Genomic DNA, 17,470 nt, shown 5'->3' on the forward strand with positions numbered 1-17,470 from the left:
CTTCCCCCATACAAAATATGGTGTGAAGATATTTTCAAGCACTTCTATCGGCAATTAGAAGGCAATGTTTTGAAAGACTTGGGGAATCCAGGCAGCCCTTGGTAAAGCATTTGCATAAGCTACAGAGAAGGTGGAGCTTGGCTTGGTGTCACAGGCGCTTATGGAAAACAGACTCGTTTCTGTCCAACATATTTCTTGGCTTCTTTGCGTATGCTTCCGAGCAAGGAAACAAGCGACACGCCCAGAGCCTCCTGGGCCATTTCCAGGGAGGCCGCCCCCGGGCTGGGTCCGCCTCCCAGGGCCCTGGGCCCGTGTTGCTCAGGTGATCACACGGCCCTTTCTCTCGAAGCTTCGGTGACTCTTCCCTTTCGTCTTCTGCAGGAGAGTAAGCCCGAGCAGTGCTTGGCGGGGAAGGGCCACAGTACTGGAGAGCAGCCGTCGCAGCTCGGCATGGCGCCCAGGTACGGTGCGAGGCGGCCTGGGTGTTGCAGGGCCCTGGCCCCTCGGATGCTGGTGGGGTGCGCCGGACCGCATGGGCCTGGATCTCCGGAGGGCCTGGCTTACAGCCTTGGCTCTGTCGTTTATTTGGTGAACAGTTTAATTAAACCATTTTCTTTCTTTTCTTTAATAAAATGGAGATTGAGGGGGGCGCTTTGTCTAGAGGTTGGGATATTGGTTAAGGGGTGGTCCTTTGGAGCAGCATGAAGATACCTCTTGGGATGCCTGCATCCCATTTCAGAGTGCCTGGCTTTGAAACCCAGCTCCGTTTCTGGTCCTGGCGTCCTGCTAATGCACGCTCTGGGAGCAGCAGGCGGTGGCTCAATTATTCACATCCCTGCTGCCCATATGAGCCCAGAACTCAGTCTTAGGCCTGGCGCAGCCCTGACTGTTGTGGACATTTGGGGAGTGAAATAGTGGATAAAAGATCCCTCTTCTCTCTTTGTTGGTGTGTCTCTGTCTCTCTGCTTTTCGAAGAAGAAGAAAATGAACAAACATTGAAAAGGAAAAATGAGGCCGATTAAGACGCCCAGGCCCCACCTCACAGCACCTTGAGTTTGACTTCCAGCCCTGCTGTTGACTCCTTATTGTTAGGGCAGACCCTGGGAGGCAGCAGTAATGGCTCAAATAATTGGGGTCCTGCCGCCCACCTGGGAAACCTGGATTGCGTTCCCAGGTCCAGCCCTGGCTGTGGTGGGCATGTGGGGAATGAGCCAGTTGATGGGAGCCCCCTCTGTCTCTCTGTGTCTGTTTAACTCTCAGATAAGAAAAAAGGAGTCGCTGGTTCCCTTAGGCAGCTGACCTGCAAGGCAAACGTGAGCCTTCCACGTGCACAAGCGGCGTTTCTCCTGGTCTTGGCCGTGACCTTGTGCTTGCCCTTCAAAGACAGAAGGTGGCGGCGATGACACATAATAGCACTGACAGTGACTTAGTAATGTGATAGTAACTTGCCTTTCTCTTGGAAGTTAACACACTAGGACTTAAGCTGATACTTTGCTAGGTGTCCAAGCCATGGCTTCATATTAACTCAGCACAGGAGAGATTAGATTTGCACAATGCTGATCAGTATCGCCGGTGTTTTGTCTGCCGGTTGATCGGGTATGGGATCTGGCGTGACTCTGCCACGCCTCACTGATCATGACGGCGATTCCTGTGTGCACACTGATGGCGTCTTTCACCTGTTCCCTCACCTCACCGTGTTTCTGTGCTTACAAAACCCAGGACTGCAGTTCTGACAGAGCAGACAGAAAACGCCGTCAAGAGCTATAACTGGATGGTTTCTGTGTCTTGGCGGCCAGGCTACTTCCTGATACCACGTAGGCACGCCATAAATGTCACTGCACTGTCACAGACCCGATGACATTTTCCTAATACGTTGTTGACCTGTAGGAGAAGCAGGCATGGACTGCGTGCCCTCTGATTCTGGCCACGTGGCTCTGTATCTTAAACAGTTTTATTTTTAGACTTTTTTGTTGTGGTTGGAAACAGAAATCCACATTGGTGGCACCTGGAAAGCATCTGGTTTCTTCATTGTCCTCTGGAGACAGACAGGGTGCACACGAGCGTGCAGCGCTGGGTGCCTTGCGCACGGCTCTGGGTGCACTGGTGGCTCTGGGGCGGGAAGCGCTCAGAGGGAGGCCTGGTTCCTGGGTGGTCTGCATTCTGCCTGTGCCCGCATGTGTCCGCACCCCGGCCAGAGCAGGAGGGCCGCGGTGCTCCTGGCCCACTCCTCACTCTCCGTCTCTGGCTCCTTCTCTAGCGATGGGCTCCCAAGAGTGATAGGTACTTTTCCTCCTGGAAATTCTGGGTCTGGCTGTGAGTGGGCCCAGCAGGAGGCGGCTGTGTTGCAGGTGACGCAGGCTGAGTGTGTGCCATCCACCGGCCCAGAAGCCGTACATGCGCGGTGAGCATCTTCTCACTCCTGCGAGGCCAGGCAGCAGCCGGGTGGGAGCGGCAGGCGCTGGAACCAGCAGATCAGCTTTGGAGCCCTGGCTCTGTCACTCAGGGGCTTTTTAAAAAAAAAAAAAAAATATATATATATATATATATGTATGTGTTTATTTATTTGAAAAGCAGAGTTAGAGAAAGAAAAAGAGAGAGACAGAGAGAAAGATATTATCCACCCACTGGTTCACTTCCCAAATGGCCACCACGACTAGGGCGGGGCCAGGCCAAAGCCAGGAACCAGGAACTCCATCTGGGTCTCCTATGTGGGTGACAGGGGCCCAAGCACTTGGGCCGTTTTCGCTGCCCTCCAGGTGCGTTAGCAGGGAGCTGGACTGGAAGCAGAAGAGCCAGGACTCGCGCAGGTACCCATATGTGAGGCCGGTGTTAGCAGGTGGCAGCTTAATCCTCTGGGCCACAACCTGGCCCCCACTTAAGGATCCTTTGGCCTCAGTAAATGATTTCCCAGTGTCTGAGCACAGGGCCACCGAGATGGTGATGCCCAGGTGGGCCAGGAGGAGGCTGACATAGTTGTTCCCTGGGAGGGGCACGAGCAAAGGTACAGAACCACAGTCTCCGCGAGGGGCTTAGCTGCACTCCCAGCATTCCCTGCCAGTACCCTCCCTGTCCTGGCAGTCATTTCCAAACAGGAGAGGGGGCACAGCGGGCGGAGGAGCGGCGATGCCATAAGACAGCCTTCTGTGTGGTCTTCGGCAAATTAATCCACTCCTCACTGTCTCCACCTATGACATGTGGGTAAGAATGACTCTGGCCCATCTAGTCCTCACCATCTAGTCCTCATGATGGCCTTGTGAGGGAGGCCAACCAGAGTGCACAGCCCGACCACACAGGTGCTGTATGGCACAGGTGGCTGTGGGCCCAGCGGGAGGGTGGCCCTTTGGTCCCTGGGAGGACGCCTGTTCAGCCCTCATTGGTACATCCTGAGTGCCAAAGGCAGGGTGTCTGCCTGCTCCACTCTCGGATGGGCTAGTCTTGGACCTCAGGGAAGATGGGCCCGGGGCTCCAAGTGCGAGTGTGAAAGGCAGAGTGTGGTAGCCGCTGGTAGGGGCCGGCTCGCAGGCCTGGTCCCACTGTGGACAGTGCTGTGGTCACTGTCGCCTGCCCTGGTGGTGGCGGGGAGACCCCAGGGGAGTGAGGGGACCACAGGACGCTTGGCTGTTCCCAAGCCGAGCATCAGGACATTCTCAGCCCGTGCAGTTTGCCTGAAGGGTGGCTTGTGAGATGGGCATCTTGGGACAGTTGACAAAGAGAGTGTTCCCCAGTTGAACACATGTGGGCAGGTTCCTCCACTCGTCACGCTGCCCGTCTTTTTTTTTTTTTAATTTTTTTTTGACAGGCAGAGTGGACAGTGAGAAAGAGAGACAGAGAGAAAGGTCTTCCTTTTTGCCATTGGTTCACCCTCCAATGGCCGCCGCGGCCAGTGCGCTGCGGCCGGTGCACCGCGCTGATCCGAAGCCAGGAGCCAGGTGCTTCTCCTGGTCTCCCATGGGGTGCAGGGCCCAAGCACTTGGGCCATCCTCCACTGCCCTCCCGGGCCACAGCAGAGAGCTGGCCTGGAAGAGGGGCAACCGGGATAGAATCCGGCGCCCCAACCGGGACTAGAACCCGGTGTGCTGGCACCGCAAGGTGGAGGATTAGCCTGTTAAGCCACGGCGCCGGCCTCCTTTTTTGTTTTTTAAGGGAAAGGGTTTATTGGTGGGGAAACCCAACAGACCAGAGGGAAGGGCCGAAGAGGGGGAAAAAAGAGAGAGAAGGAGAACGTAAGAGAGAGATCAAGAGAGAGGGAGAGAGAGGGAGAGAGAGCGAGAGAGCCACCTGTTCAGGAACAGGACCTGTTAAACCTTTGCTGGGGGGGGGGGGGCAGGGAAGTAAGAGCAGCGAATCCCATTAGGGTGGGGGTGGAGCTGACACTGTTGGGCCTTGGGGCTTAGGACTGGAGCCTGCGGGCCAGAGCCCAAGATGGCGAGTGAGGCACAGGTGGCGCCACACGGACTGCGCCATTTCACTAACATCCTCCCTTTTGTTTTTTATAAAGTGAGAGTTGTACGGGATTACGTTAGCCTCAGGAGTCCAGGAGGGGTGGAGGGGCGATGATGGGGGACTCTCCTTCTGAATGTGTCAAGCCCACTGAGGCCTGGGGGGGGATTCTCCAGTTTGGGGGCCGTTTAAGGGACTCGGTCCACCTCTTTCCAGGCTGCTACTTGCCTGCAACCTAAGTTTTCTGTGCCTGCGACACAGCTTGTGCATCTGCATTTTAAGATCAGGAAATCAAGGCTGACAGAAGAGGAAGTGATTTACCCCAGGTCACGTAGCCTGCGTCAGGTTGGGGCTGAAACCTTGATTTTTTTCGCCATGCTATCTGCTAGGCCGTTTCTGCCCCTCCTGGGATCAGCCCACGGTGACACGGGGCCACTCCATCCACATGGACCTCAGCCCTGCTCTGGCCCTGCCAGGGTGCCAGCGTCTGCTGTCCATGTGTCCCCTTCGACACAGTCACCTGTTTCCAGGGCGGTGTCACAGCGATGGCCCGATCTGCATCTCCAGCCCAGGTCACCGTGTTGTGGCCGCGTAGGGGAAAGGCCGTGAGAGCAGAGGCCGGGTGGTTGGCGGTGTCACTGATGGCTGGTACGGGGCGAGTGAGTGTAGGTGAATGAGCTCCATTCCCCCAATGAGCGGCAGCTCATTCCAGGGCTGGGAAAAGCCAGGGCTCCACACAGGAGTGCACACGAGTGGTCCTGGATTGCAGGTCCTCCTTCTTGAAGAAACGTGAGCTCCACAGCTCCACCTGTGCGAATCCGGAACCTGGGCTGTGCCCAGCTGGAGCTTTGCAGGAAGGTGGGGCCCTGGGGGCCAGGGCCATGCCTGCTTGGTGGCCTCAGCCTTTCTCTTTGGCCTACACCAGGTACTAAGCACTTGATATAGAGGAGGGAAGACATTCTTAGTGGCCCCGGGAAACAGCCCTAGTACTGCTGTCCTGGGGACTAAACATGGCAGGGGACAACTAACTGTGCATCTGCTTTCTGCTCACTGCTTGAAGAAGTTGGGCCCGATGCCCCCTGCACTGCAGCCCCGTGAGCAGGAATGGCTGCAGGAGTTAGGGCACCGGGCAAGGTGGCACGGTCCTTTCTTCTTTGCTCGTGAGACAGCCTGCCAGGCTCCTGTCCTGTGTTTCCTGGCACGTGTGCATAGATCCTGGGAGTGCCCTAGTTGTTTGGAATCCTATTTGGACAGAGTCCACTCGTGTGGGGAGCTGATGAGGTTGGCCTTGTAGAAATGTAGACTTTTGGGGCTGGACCTGCGGCCCCAGATCAAGGGTGAAGAGAGGTAGAGAGAGACAGTGTCTCCTGGGGCTGGGGTGAGTGGCACCATCACCAAGAAGAGTGGCTTGTTGGACTGACACGGGGTGGTGATAGCTGGTGGGTAGGCAGGTGAGCGGGGAGAGGCAGCCCTGTGTGAGTCACGCGGGGAGATGTGTCAGGGGTGCAGGCAGAGCCCACTGGTTGACGCTGTGTAGCCGTGCGCCTCAGAGACAGTGCTCGGGAGAGGCCCGGCGGACTTGGTCATTGATTTTGGGGCTAATGCACTTTTAATGGCTACTCAGATGTGTCTCCTGATGGGCGATGACATCACTGTGTGTTCCAGAATAAAGCACGAGTCATCCTCCAGTGATGAGGAGCACACAGCTGCCAAGCCGTCGAACGCAGTCCACCTCCCACTCCTGCCCAGCGTCAGCTACAAGAAGACACTGCGGCTCACGTCAGAGCAGCTGGTGAGTCCAGGTCTCCCCACGGCCACGGCCGGCTCCTGGCCACCCCGTGGTCACCGGCGTGCAGCCTCTGAGACAGGCGTGAATGTTGCAATGCATCTCCCACTTCTGTGACCTGGCACTTTCTCTTCACGGTGCACCTGCTACTCTCTGGTGACCTCCGACCCCTCACTTTGGCTCCCCTCCTCTGCCCCCTGACTTCAGCACCCACTTGGGCTGGACCCTCTTTGTGGCTTCCCTTTTGCCTGCCGCCTTTTTCTCACCATGTTTTCAAGCTGGGGAGGAGGGGCCTGGTGGAACGAGTTTAACCCGAGATGCGAGTGGTGACGGCGGCATCTCTCCGGGGTGTTTTTCGTGTGAAGTCCCTTCTGTTGGTGGGGGGCAAGAGGTTGTGATGGAGAGAATTTCAGGGAGCAAAGGCGTTGTCTGTCACAGCGACCTTTTCTGTGTGTGTGTGAGGTGCTTCAGGAAGTTCGTGGAAAGCAGAATTAAAAGATAAGTTTTATTTTGGTGCAAAAAATTTGAAATCCATGCATAGTTTTTTCATAATACACATTGTCTGTCTACATTCTGAAGACCTCTAAGATGTGCAAAGACCATTTTTTTAAAAAGATTTATTTATATATTTGACAGTCAGAGTTACAGAGAGAGAAGGAGAGGCAGAGAGAGAGAGAGAGAGAGAGAGGTCTTCCATCCAATGGTTCACTCCCCAATTGGCCACAATGTCCAGAGCTGTGCTGATCTGAAGCTAGGAGCTAGGAGCTTCCTCCAGGTCTCCCATTCAGGTGCAAGGGCCCAAGGACTCCGGCCATCTTCTACTGCTTTCTGAGGTCAAGGACTTGGGCCATCTTCTACTGCTTTCTGAGATCATAGCAGAGAGCTGGATCAGAAGTGGAGCAGCCGGGACTCAAACCAGTGCCCATAAACCAGCTATACCATAGTGCCAGCCCCGTAAAGACCATTTTACCATTTTCCATCCCTGAAGGCTGTTTGAAGCCGTGATCAGTGTGTGAGCAAACACCCCTGCTCTTATGTGAATAAAGTCTTCAGCATGTATCCTAAGAGGTGGTAGGAATGGCATGGCTGTGGTGGTGTTTAATGGTGAAAGCCAGCCTGCAGGCCCAGAGACCACAGCGGCCACGTGTGGGGCCCTGCTGCCTGGTGTCACTGTCCCCCTTGACACAGGCAGCCCCGCAGCCATGGGCACTCTGTCGGAATGCACCAGAAGCAGGGTTCAGGAACGTCCGGCCCATGGGATGGGTAAGCCCCACGGAATCATCTGATCCAACCCTGCCCAGGCCACCAGAGGTGGGAGCCAAAATTCGATAAATCTGCGACAGGCTGATTTTTAAGTTGAGAATTTTGTATGGCCCACGAAGGAGGCTGTTAGGAGGCCCTGGCCGCTGCATCAGGGTATCCTGGCAGCCAGGAGCAGTCCTTCCTGCTGAGCTTGGTGTGACTCCGAGGAGCGGGGTGGCTGGTTACGGAAGCTTCTGGTGTCCGATTTGGGTCCGCAAAGCAAGGACTGAAACAGTGGCGTAGGAAAGCCTCTGCACCCTCGGCTTTCGTGTCTCCTTGTGCCCAGGACCTCGTGTCCTTTTCTGAGACGATGATTTGTTAGGTCAGGCCCTTCTGGTAGCCTGTGGTTGAACCCCCTCCAGGGCCCGAGGGAGCTCAGGCTCAGGTTGTCCACCTAGCCCCAGAAGAACTCAAGCAAGAAATGGAAAAGGAAGAATTACCTACACCGTGGCCCCAGGGAGGGCGCGTTTTTATTTTATTTTATTGTTTTACTTTTTTTAAAAAAAATTTTAATTCATTTTTCACAGATGCAGTGGGATTTGTAGATACAATGCTAAGATCATAATGACATTCCCTCCCCAGGGTGCATCTTTATCAGAGTTCGAATCTGCCTGCCGTGGAGCGGAGTTCAGTTTGCCGCCGCCCTGGGCCTTGCCGTCAGGTGCACTGATAAGTGTTTATGTTTCAGAAAAGCCTGAAGCTGAAGAACGGCCCCAACGACGTGGTGTTCAGCGTCACCACGCAGTACCAAGGCACCTGCCGCTGCGAGGGCACCATCTACCTGTGGAACTGGGACGACAAGGTCATCATCTCTGACATCGACGGGACCATCACAAGGTGGGTCCTACTGACCTGGGCCATGGTAGCTCTCTCCACGTCCACGGGGGGGCCCTTGCTCCTGGAGCTGGCACCCCCGCACTCCTCCCAGGTGGCAGCAGGGGACTTGGCAGTACCAGGTCTGGTGCCGTCAGAGCTGCTCACGTGGTTTTAGTTCCTTGAACCTGGCAGCCGGAGTCAGGGCTCGGTCGTTGATTGTTTCTGTCTGGGGTGTGGCCTCCTTCCTGGGTGCCTATGATGAGCGCCTTAGCTGAGTGACCGGCCAGCACAGGGCCTGGGGCAGGTGATCAGGGAGAAGGTGCCCTCTGTGGGCTCCATCTCGCTCCCTGAGCGTCCTTGTGTGATGACCTGAGCCTGGCTCTTTCCACCCAGGGAGGCATTGCGCAGGAGGCCATGAATCTGAATGGACTTTTTTTCCCCTATGTGATGACCTTTTCATTTTATTTTTCTTGTTTCTGTCTTTATTTAGATCAGATACTCTTGGCCACATTCTGCCCACACTTGGGAAGGATTGGACCCACCAGGGCATCGCCAAGCTCTACCATAAAGTGAGCCAGTAAGTACAGTGTCCTGTCTCCCACGCGCTGCTGGTGACGACACACTCTGAACCGGTCTGCCAGGCTCCATGGGGCTTGCTCAGGGGGCTGCACCCAACGTGGGCGTGGGTGGTGATGGTGGAGAGCGCTGGGTGCACACACAGTGCATCCGGGCACCTCCAAATTTGAATTCGGTATGAGGAAATGAAGCAGTCACTAGGAGAGAGAAGGTGGCAGTGTCCAGGCTGCGACTGAGGTTCCATTTATGCCCAGCCACGGCAGGTGACCAGGTGGAGAAGGGGCTGGGGGTGAGGGGTATCGAACGTGCTAAGCAATCTCCTGTAGGCCGAAAGGTTGCAGATTCTGTGGAAGTCTCAGGATTGGCGGTGCTGGGCCTCGGAGCTGTTCAGGATTGTGTGCACCTGTGGAACATGCTGGTGAGTGCTAAAACAGAGCAGCAGTCACCAGGGGGCCCACAGTGGCGGCTTCGCTGGGAGATGAGTTCCCAAGTTGCTGTCGTGGGTCAGGCTCCTCCCGTGCCTCTTCACTGAAATTTTACATCAACGCCAAGAGGGTCGAGGTAGCGTGCGTGTAGATGAGTGACACTGACTCGGAGAGGAGCAGTGACTTCTCATATTTGCATAGCTGTGAAGGCAGAGCTTGTCTGACCTTGGGCTGCCTGACTCCAAGGTCATGCCGTGCCTCCAGGGGCTCTTCTCCATCCACACTGGCTCACAGGGTCTGCGCCCTGACCCACACAGGGCCTCCTGGATGCGTGGAGCTTAGAGCTTAGGTCTGAGTCAGGACAGCCCCATCTCTCCCTGGGCAAAGAAGGGGGGAAATTACACTCAGGGTGAATGTCAGGATGAGACTCAGTCCCGTGATGTGCAGCCTGGCATGTTCCCAGGGAGTGGGCAATGGGCCAAAGCTATTTCTGGAACTCTGTGGACACACGAGAATGGAATAGATGACCTACCCTTTAGTCATTCTTTTCCCCGATGTGCACTGGCTGCCTGTTAGGTGGCAGGCCTGTGGCTGGGGCTTGGGGTTCTCACGAACTGGACACAGTGGCTGGCTGCAGGGGAGCAGTGTCGTGGAGAGAGGACCTCACAGCCCAGTGGGATCGTGAGCTTCGGTTTCTTCTTGGGGGTCTGGCTCATCTAGGGTTTGAGTTTTCTATGGTTCACCTTTGAAAACTTAGAAAAGTTACACGTGCTTCATAAAACACAAAAACAAAAGAGGCCAAGGTCACAGAAACTTGAAAGTACAAAGGTCCCCGTCCTACCACCAAGCTAGTCCACTCCCTCCTGGTGGAGCACCGTGGACAGTCTGGCTCTGTCTTGCTGTACTTTAAAAACTCAATTCCAACCCCCTCCCTTGCCCTCACATTACGCATTTACATATCCTGCCTTCTGTCTCCTTCTGTTAGATTTACCTTATTCTTTGCAGCTGATGTTCAGAGCTGTCATTCGTGGCTGCGCCCATTGTGTCCTGCAATGAGCAGCTCCCATGTCGGTGCTTTCCCATGCTTGCATAGTCCCTGGAACCAGCATTGACACGCCATGCGTATGGTACGCACTGTGTGTGCGAGTGAGGTGGCCACACACACACTGAGGGAATACCGCCCAGAAGTCAGTTCCCACAAGTGGGATTGCCGGGCCATCGGCCGCGCATGGGGGAAGATGGAATCAATAGTGCTGACTCGCCCGGGGAAAATGTCTCCCAGTGTTACTGCTGCAGATGGCAAACATGCAGGCCCCTTCCCCCGGCTGCCTTTTCCTTTAGAAAGATTAATGAGGCCAGCGCCGTGGCTCAACAGGCTAATCCTCCGCCTTGCGGCGCCGGCACACTGGGTTCTAGTCCCGGTCGGGGCACCGATCCTGTCCCGGTTGCCCCTCTTCCAGGCCAGCTCTCTGCTGTGGCCAGGGAGTGCAGTGGAGGATGGCCCAAGTGCTTGGGCTCTGCACCCCATGGGATACCAGGAGAAGCCCCTGGCTCCTGCCATCGGAACAGCGCGGTGCGCCGGCCGCAGCGCGCTACCGCGGCGGCCATTGGAGGGTGAACCAACGGCAAAAGGAAGACCTTTCTCTCTGTCTCTCTCTCACTGTCCACTCTGCCTGTCAAAAAAAAAAAAAAAAAAGAAAGATTAATGCACTCAGGAAGTGCTGCAACTTGGGTGACACTGGAAAGTGCATTTATTTTTAGTTGAAAGAAAGAAACCTGGGGCTGGCGCCGTGGCTTACTTGGTTAATCCACCGCCTGCGGCGCTGGCATCCCATATGGGCGTTGGGTTCTAGGCCTGGTTGCTCCTCTTCCAGTCCAGCTCTCTGCTGTGGCCTGGGAGGGCAGTGGAGGACAGCCCACGTGCTTGGGCTCCTGCACCCACATGGGAGACCAGGAAGAAGCACCTGGCTCCTGGCTTCAGATTGGCGCAGTGCTGGCCATAGCAGCCATTGGGGAGTGAACCAACGGAAGGAAGGCCTTTCTCTCTGTCTCTCTCTCTTACTGTCTATAACTCTGTCAAATAAAAAGAAAAAAAAAAAAAAGAAAGAAAGAAACCCTTGTGGGTCAGTATACCCTGCAGATCACAGCCTAAGTCATCTTGGGCCAAGTCTGCTACCCACCTAGTCTCTTCCTGCCCCCTTGGTGTTACACTGAAGAGCATAGTCACTTCTTTCTTCTTTCTTCTTTTTTTGTGGGGGAGGGTGTTGGTTTGTGTCTTACTTGGATTTTCCCAGAAGGGAGATCCTCCTGAAAACAAAGCTGTGTAGCTTCCCAAATCACCCTGATGGCCCCTGCTCTGGATTGGCTGGTGTAGACCACGTGAAAGCCACAGAATCCTGTGTCCTTTGGTGGAGGAGTCTTGGGTGACATGACCTGGAGCCCAACAGTTGTGTGCCCACGGGTGTTTGTTGCCCGTGGCTCCCAGACGGGCGGGTCGTGTGGCCTGCAGCGATGGTCAGGGCTTCCCCAGCAGCCTTCTTGGCTACAGCTTGGTCATGGCCTTCAGGGCCTCTGCGCTCAGCACTTAACAGGAGGAGCAGTGCGCGTTCCTGGGGGTGGCAGTTCCAGGTCTCCGGCTGGTGCTGGCTGCTTCGTGTAGGGGACTTCTCAGGCCTTCCTCCTCTGCCCCGCCTGTGTTCCTTTTCCCTGCCTGCCTATGCAGGGTGACAGCCTACCCTCGCCTGCAGTCTGCTTTGCAGTGTCTGTGCAGCCTTCGATGCTTGGCCCAGGTGCCGCAGTCCTCACGGAGCTGTTCCAGGCCAGAAGCCGTGACTCGAGCCAGCTGCTACCTCCTCACCTCAATTGCTCCACTTTCCTACCTAGTTGGAGATATACATCTTTGCGGTCATCTGACCAGGTGTCAATGTCTCCATACTTACCGAACATGACTACTACAGATTCATTCTGTGGCGTCTTAGGCCAGGTTTGCCACTGGGAAGAAACTCTTAGCTCACTTGCTGGGCTCTTTTTTTTTTTTTTTTTCTTTAATTCTGCTTTCATCTGGATTCTTCTGAGTTGCTTGAAGTCATCGCTGTGTGCCAGTAGGATAGGGTGATATGGTGCATAGAAGGTCTGATTGGGAGCCGGGCCTGCGTCCTGGATGCAGTGCCCTTGGGCCAAGTCTGCTGCCCACTCTGAGCTGTGGTTTTTTCTGTTCTTTAGTGAGCAGTTAGATCAGATGGTCCCTCAGGTCACCGCTAGCCCAGACATGTTCTGCTCCTGGCTGTGGCTGAAGTGCATGAGTGTGTGTTCTGCTGCTGTGTGTAGCTTTTCCAGGCCAAGTCTCAGAGCTTAGCCAGGCTCTGGGGTGCACACCTGCCATGCACGGGGACCATGGTAGCCAGGCTCTGTGCACAGGGACTGTGCAGGGATGTAAGCTGGTAATGAGTGATGCTGCGTAGTCTTTTCCTTCAAGGAGCTGTGGTGGTGTGGGAGGAGACCAGTGTCTAATAGGTAGTGGCAGATAAGGACAATGAGAAGATGTTGGTTTTATAGGCAGTTTCTGAGCTGAAATTAACTGTGATTGGCCAGAGGTGTCAAAGGGGGTTTTGGCGGGGAAGGCGACACTGGAGCTGAGTCTTGCTGGTTGGGTGGAGTTCCGAAGGGGAGGATGCTCGTCACGGGGGAAGCAGGAGCAGAGGAGAGGCCAGAGCCGAGCCAGTGCCGGGTGGGCTCAGTGCCGGGAGGCTCCTTGTAGAGGGTGGTGGCAGGGTGGGTGAAGATGCAGCCGGGAGAGGTGAGAGCCCGACGGCGGAGGTCCCGGAGGCCAGCTGAGACAAGTCTGAATTGGACGTGGAGCTTGTTCCGCAGGGTGGCAGGTGGTGTCCTCCTCCTGGGTCTGCAGGTGGGACCCTGGAGTCCCTTTCCTACAGCAGAGGCCCTACCCAGGACACGGCAGTGTCTGGCAGTGTTTAGGTCATCACGACTGGGGTGTGCTCTTGGCACTCAGGGGGTGGCGGCTGAAGATGCTGCCCGACATGCTGTAATGTGGCCTTGTTGGGCCTTGAGATGAGGTCTTAAGAAATGCCAATCTCACTGGGACCAGTGTGTCCAGAGACATGCAGGGATTGGGACCAGAGGCGGAATTGAACTGAGTTTAGAGTCTTGTTGCTCCTTGCTTACATGCTCGGGTCTCTCCTCGGAGCCCTGATCCGATCTCCAAGAACAGTGGAGGACCAAGGGCAAACCTCGAGTGTTTGCGGCACCCTTTGCGTGGGCACCTCCTGCCGTGCATCCCCATCTGCTTGTCTTCTGTCCTGTTTCCATGTGGCTGGTTTTTCCCTCGACACTCCCTGCCCCTGCAGGGTGGGGCCACTGTGGGGCTGGGTACAGGAGTGCCCGGTGAGTGTAGTTGAGAGACAATGGAAAGAGCCTCAGATTGTGCCTCTTGTGACCACATCCCACCACTGGGTCCCGTTCTGACAGCGTCTTCCTGCAAGGGGCACCCCCTGAGCAGTGGGTGGGGCCCATGTGGGCATTGCAGGGAGTGTTCATTGAGAGGGTGAGGCTCTGTAGGGGTAATTGCTTCTGACACTGACAAGTCTCCCCTCCCACCCCCCACGTTAGATTTCCTGGTGGCCTTTGAAGCAGAATGCTCGCATGGCGACAGCAGTTCAGTGCCAGGATCCAACGATGAAATCGTATTTGAAAATCAAATTTCGAACAGAATTAGCATCTCAGACCGCTGCAGGTGGCAGCTTTTAGGGCTTTGATGTGAAGAGCTGTACTCAGAAATACTGATTTTTTTTTAAAAGATAGCATTAATTAGACAGTTAAAATAAGATGTTTAATTCAAAAGGTTACTTGATTTTCAGATGCACGCCTGTATTCCAAACAAGCTGATATTTCTAGATGCTTTTTGTTTTAAAACTTTCCTGTCTTCAAGAACATAGTGTTAAGCAATTGCAGAGATGGGTCCTTTGGCCACCATGAAATATTCACAGTGGAACACTCAGCTAGGAAGTGGATGGCTGGATGGCTAGTGTTTGCTCCCTTAGCACATGTTCCCAAGCTGAGCCACTGGAGTTACAGCCAGGAACGAGACAGGGTCCCTGTGGTCACGGATTGATGTGGGAGATGGTGTGACCAGGTGCTGTGACCCAATACTAGCGATAATGCTATGTGGGAAACTAAGGCAGAGCAAGGACCCGCGCCTGGCTGAGGGCAGACAGTGTGTGTTTCTGGGCAGACGGGTGGGAGAAGGGCCCTCCTGGGGAGAGATTGGAGCAGAGACCTAGATGTGGTGAGGAAGCAACCGGGGATGGTGTTGTGGGCAGAGAAATGGCACTAACAAGTGTGGTGTGGAAGTGAGCAGGGCCAGGGGGAGGAGCGAGGATATTGTGAGGTGGCCAGGAGAGAGGGGTGGGGCAGCCGGGCTGGCAGAGAAAGGGGTTCGCAGGCTTACTGGCCATGTGAAGAACTAGGATTCCATCTGGGAGATAGAGCAAGCCCCGGGAGGTCTTGAACCTGAGCAGATGGTACTTTTAAGTGCCCTCGGGTGCTGTGCAGAGCCCTGTTGGATGTAGGGAAGGGGATTCAGGGCTGTTGTAGCAGTGGGACCGAGGCTGGTGGTGCTGTGACCAGGGTGTGGCGTGGAGGCGGTGCTGTACGTGCTGGGGCGGAGCTGTTGCACCTGCTGGTGGGGAGGGGTGGGGTGGTTGTGAGGAGCGGCAGAAACCCAGGAGGCCCCCAGCTTCCGGCCTGCCGCCTGGGTTCGCGGGACTGCTGTTTGCTGAGGTGTGGGGAGTGACTTTGATTGTGGAGAAAGCTGTGTCTAGACATTCCCTTGTTGCTCACGAGGAGTGTGGAGATGGCAGTGGGAAGGAAGGGTTCGCAGCCTGTGGCTTTCATCTGTCGGGGAGCTTGCACCAGTGCCGTTCTTCGTGGAACCGAGACGTGATGTCATTGACTGGGGGCTTCTGTCTGTCTTTCAGGAATGGCTATAAGTTCCTCTACTGCTCCGCACGCGCCATCGGGATGGCAGACATGACGAGGGGCTACCTGCACTGGGTCAACGAGAGGGGCACGGTGCTGCCGCAGGGGCCGCTGCTGCTCAGCCCCAGCAGCCTCTTCTCCGCCCTCCACAGGTACGGCGCCCGCCCTCTGCTCCCCACACAGGGGTCTCGGGGACTGTCCGGCCCTCTGTCTTCCTCATCGCAAGTTTTGCAAGAAACACTGCTGAACTGGGCTCCTCTGTCCCATATCCACCTACCATAGTGGGCACCAGAAAAAAAAAATCTAAAACTCAAAAGCGCAGACCTGGCCCCCAGCACCACCCTTCATGGGCTCAGCACGGCTGTCAGATTAAAGCCCAGCCCCACAGCCGGCCCTGACTTCCGCTCCAGTCACATTTCTGCTTCTTACTGAGCCGTTGGCACTTTGCAGATGGTCTTCCCTCCGGGTGCCTGTGCACTTGCTGGCCCATTTCTGGGGCCCTCTCCCTGCCATCTCCCTGAATGGCCTGGCTGGGTCTTAATGGCCCTTGGAGAATCCACTCATGCCTCCTCTCGCAGGGAACCTAGACTGTGGTAAGGGGCCCCTCCACCGACCACCACGTCCACCTGGCCTTGCTGCCCAGGTCACTTGACCTGAATGGTGTCCCCGTGGACCACCAGCTGACTGCTGATTGCCCTCTTCCCATCACCCTCCTGCCTGTTTAAGCCAGTGCGATCAGACTGCCCGTGGGCCAGTGAGTCCCGGGGTGGGGCTTCCCCACGGCTGACTCCTCTCGGAACACGATCTTTCACGGTCAGCTTCAGGGTATGGGTCCCTGCTGGACACAGGTGCTGAGTCCTTCCCTGTGAGACCTGGGCAAGGCTTTGGCACGAGTCTGCCTGGATTTGAGGAGCCGAGGAGCTGCTTGTTGCTGCCAGCCGTGCAAACAGCAGAAAGATCTCGGTGGATCAAAGAGCCGTGTGGATTCTTGAGTCGTCTTTAGGGCAGGGACAGGTTGATACCCCTGCGTGATTGCATGCAAGCAGCAGTCCCCCACCCCCACCCCCCACCGTAGTAAGAGCTCTCACACGGAAACTTGTGCATTCTGGGGTGAAAGTGTAGGCGACACCTGGTGTGTTTCAAGTCCTCAGAGCTGTCTTGGCAGCACAGAGCGCCGCAGAAATCCAGATTCCACTGGAGATGCGTCTCCTAGCTCTGCTCAGTCTGACCAGGCCTCTCCTCAGCGTATGTCAAGTTCAGCTTTGCCAGGCGAGGGAACAAGTTCACAGGATCACTCTGACATCCTACTCCGAGAAATAAATCGAATGTGATCCGTTTCATTTCAGTATTTAAATATCATTGTCCACGATGTGTTACTTTTTCCCTTTGAAGAATTACTCAAAACAACAAAACCCCACCATTTGGATGTCCTCTTGAGAGACAGAGGTGCTCCTGCTGGCCGTCCTGAGGCTTGTCCGGACTGATGGGAATGCCTGCCGCGGGTACCGGCGATCATCATTAGCAAGGTGCAGCTCAGCTGGGCCCAGTGCTGAGCCTACGGCCTTGCTGTGAGTTGGAAAGGAGGAAAGGAAGGGCACCCGGGGGGTCTGCAGGTAGCACGGTTGGAGGAACAGGCCGTGCGCCCAGATCGGGAGTGGGAATCAGGCCTTCTTGCTCTGATCCTACCTGGCTCCTCATGAGGCTGCGGGGAACCTGGGAGAGCAGGTCTCCCCTCTCCTGAGGCTGTGGGGAACCAGGGAGCGCAGGTCTCCCCTCTTCAAGGCTGTGGGGAACCAGGGAGAGCAGGTCTCCCCTCTCCTGAGGCTGTGGGTAACTGGGGAGAGCAGGTCCCCCCTCTTCAAGGCTGTGGGGAACCAGGGAGAGCAGGTCTCCCCTCTCCCGAGGCGGTGGGGAACCAGGGAGAGCAGGTCTCCCCTCTCCTGAGGCTGTGGGTAACCGGGGAGAGCAGGTCTCCCCTCTCCCGAGGCGGTGGGGAACCAGGGAGAGCAGGTCTCCCCTCTCCCGAGGCAGTGGGGAACCAGGGAGAGCAGGTCTCCCCTCTCCCGAGGCTGTGGGGAACCTGGGAGAGCAGGTCTCCCCTCTTCAAGGCTGTGGGGAACCAGGGAGGGCA

General features: G+C 55.9%; 1 protein-coding gene across 7 annotated transcripts in view; it reads left to right on the forward strand.

Annotated features, from left to right (window-relative positions):
- LPIN1 (lipin 1) overlaps nt 1-17,470 on the forward strand; it is a 129,930-nt gene that overhangs the window by 101,403 nt on the left and 11,057 nt on the right. For all 7 annotated transcript variants that reach the window (XM_062208965.1, XM_062208972.1, XM_062208969.1 and 4 more), the window contains 5 exons: nt 382-461; nt 6,106-6,232; nt 8,217-8,365; nt 8,835-8,921; nt 15,339-15,491. In XM_062208965.1, the coding sequence (XP_062064949.1) occupies nt 382-461; nt 6,106-6,232; nt 8,217-8,365; nt 8,835-8,921; nt 15,339-15,491 (596 nt within the window). The remainder of the gene's footprint in view (nt 1-381; nt 462-6,105; nt 6,233-8,216; nt 8,366-8,834; nt 8,922-15,338; nt 15,492-17,470) is intronic.

Source organism: Lepus europaeus, chromosome 13, assembly GCF_033115175.1.
Source record: "Lepus europaeus isolate LE1 chromosome 13, mLepTim1.pri, whole genome shotgun sequence".
Classification (NCBI taxonomy): domain Eukaryota; kingdom Metazoa; phylum Chordata; class Mammalia; order Lagomorpha; family Leporidae; genus Lepus; species Lepus europaeus.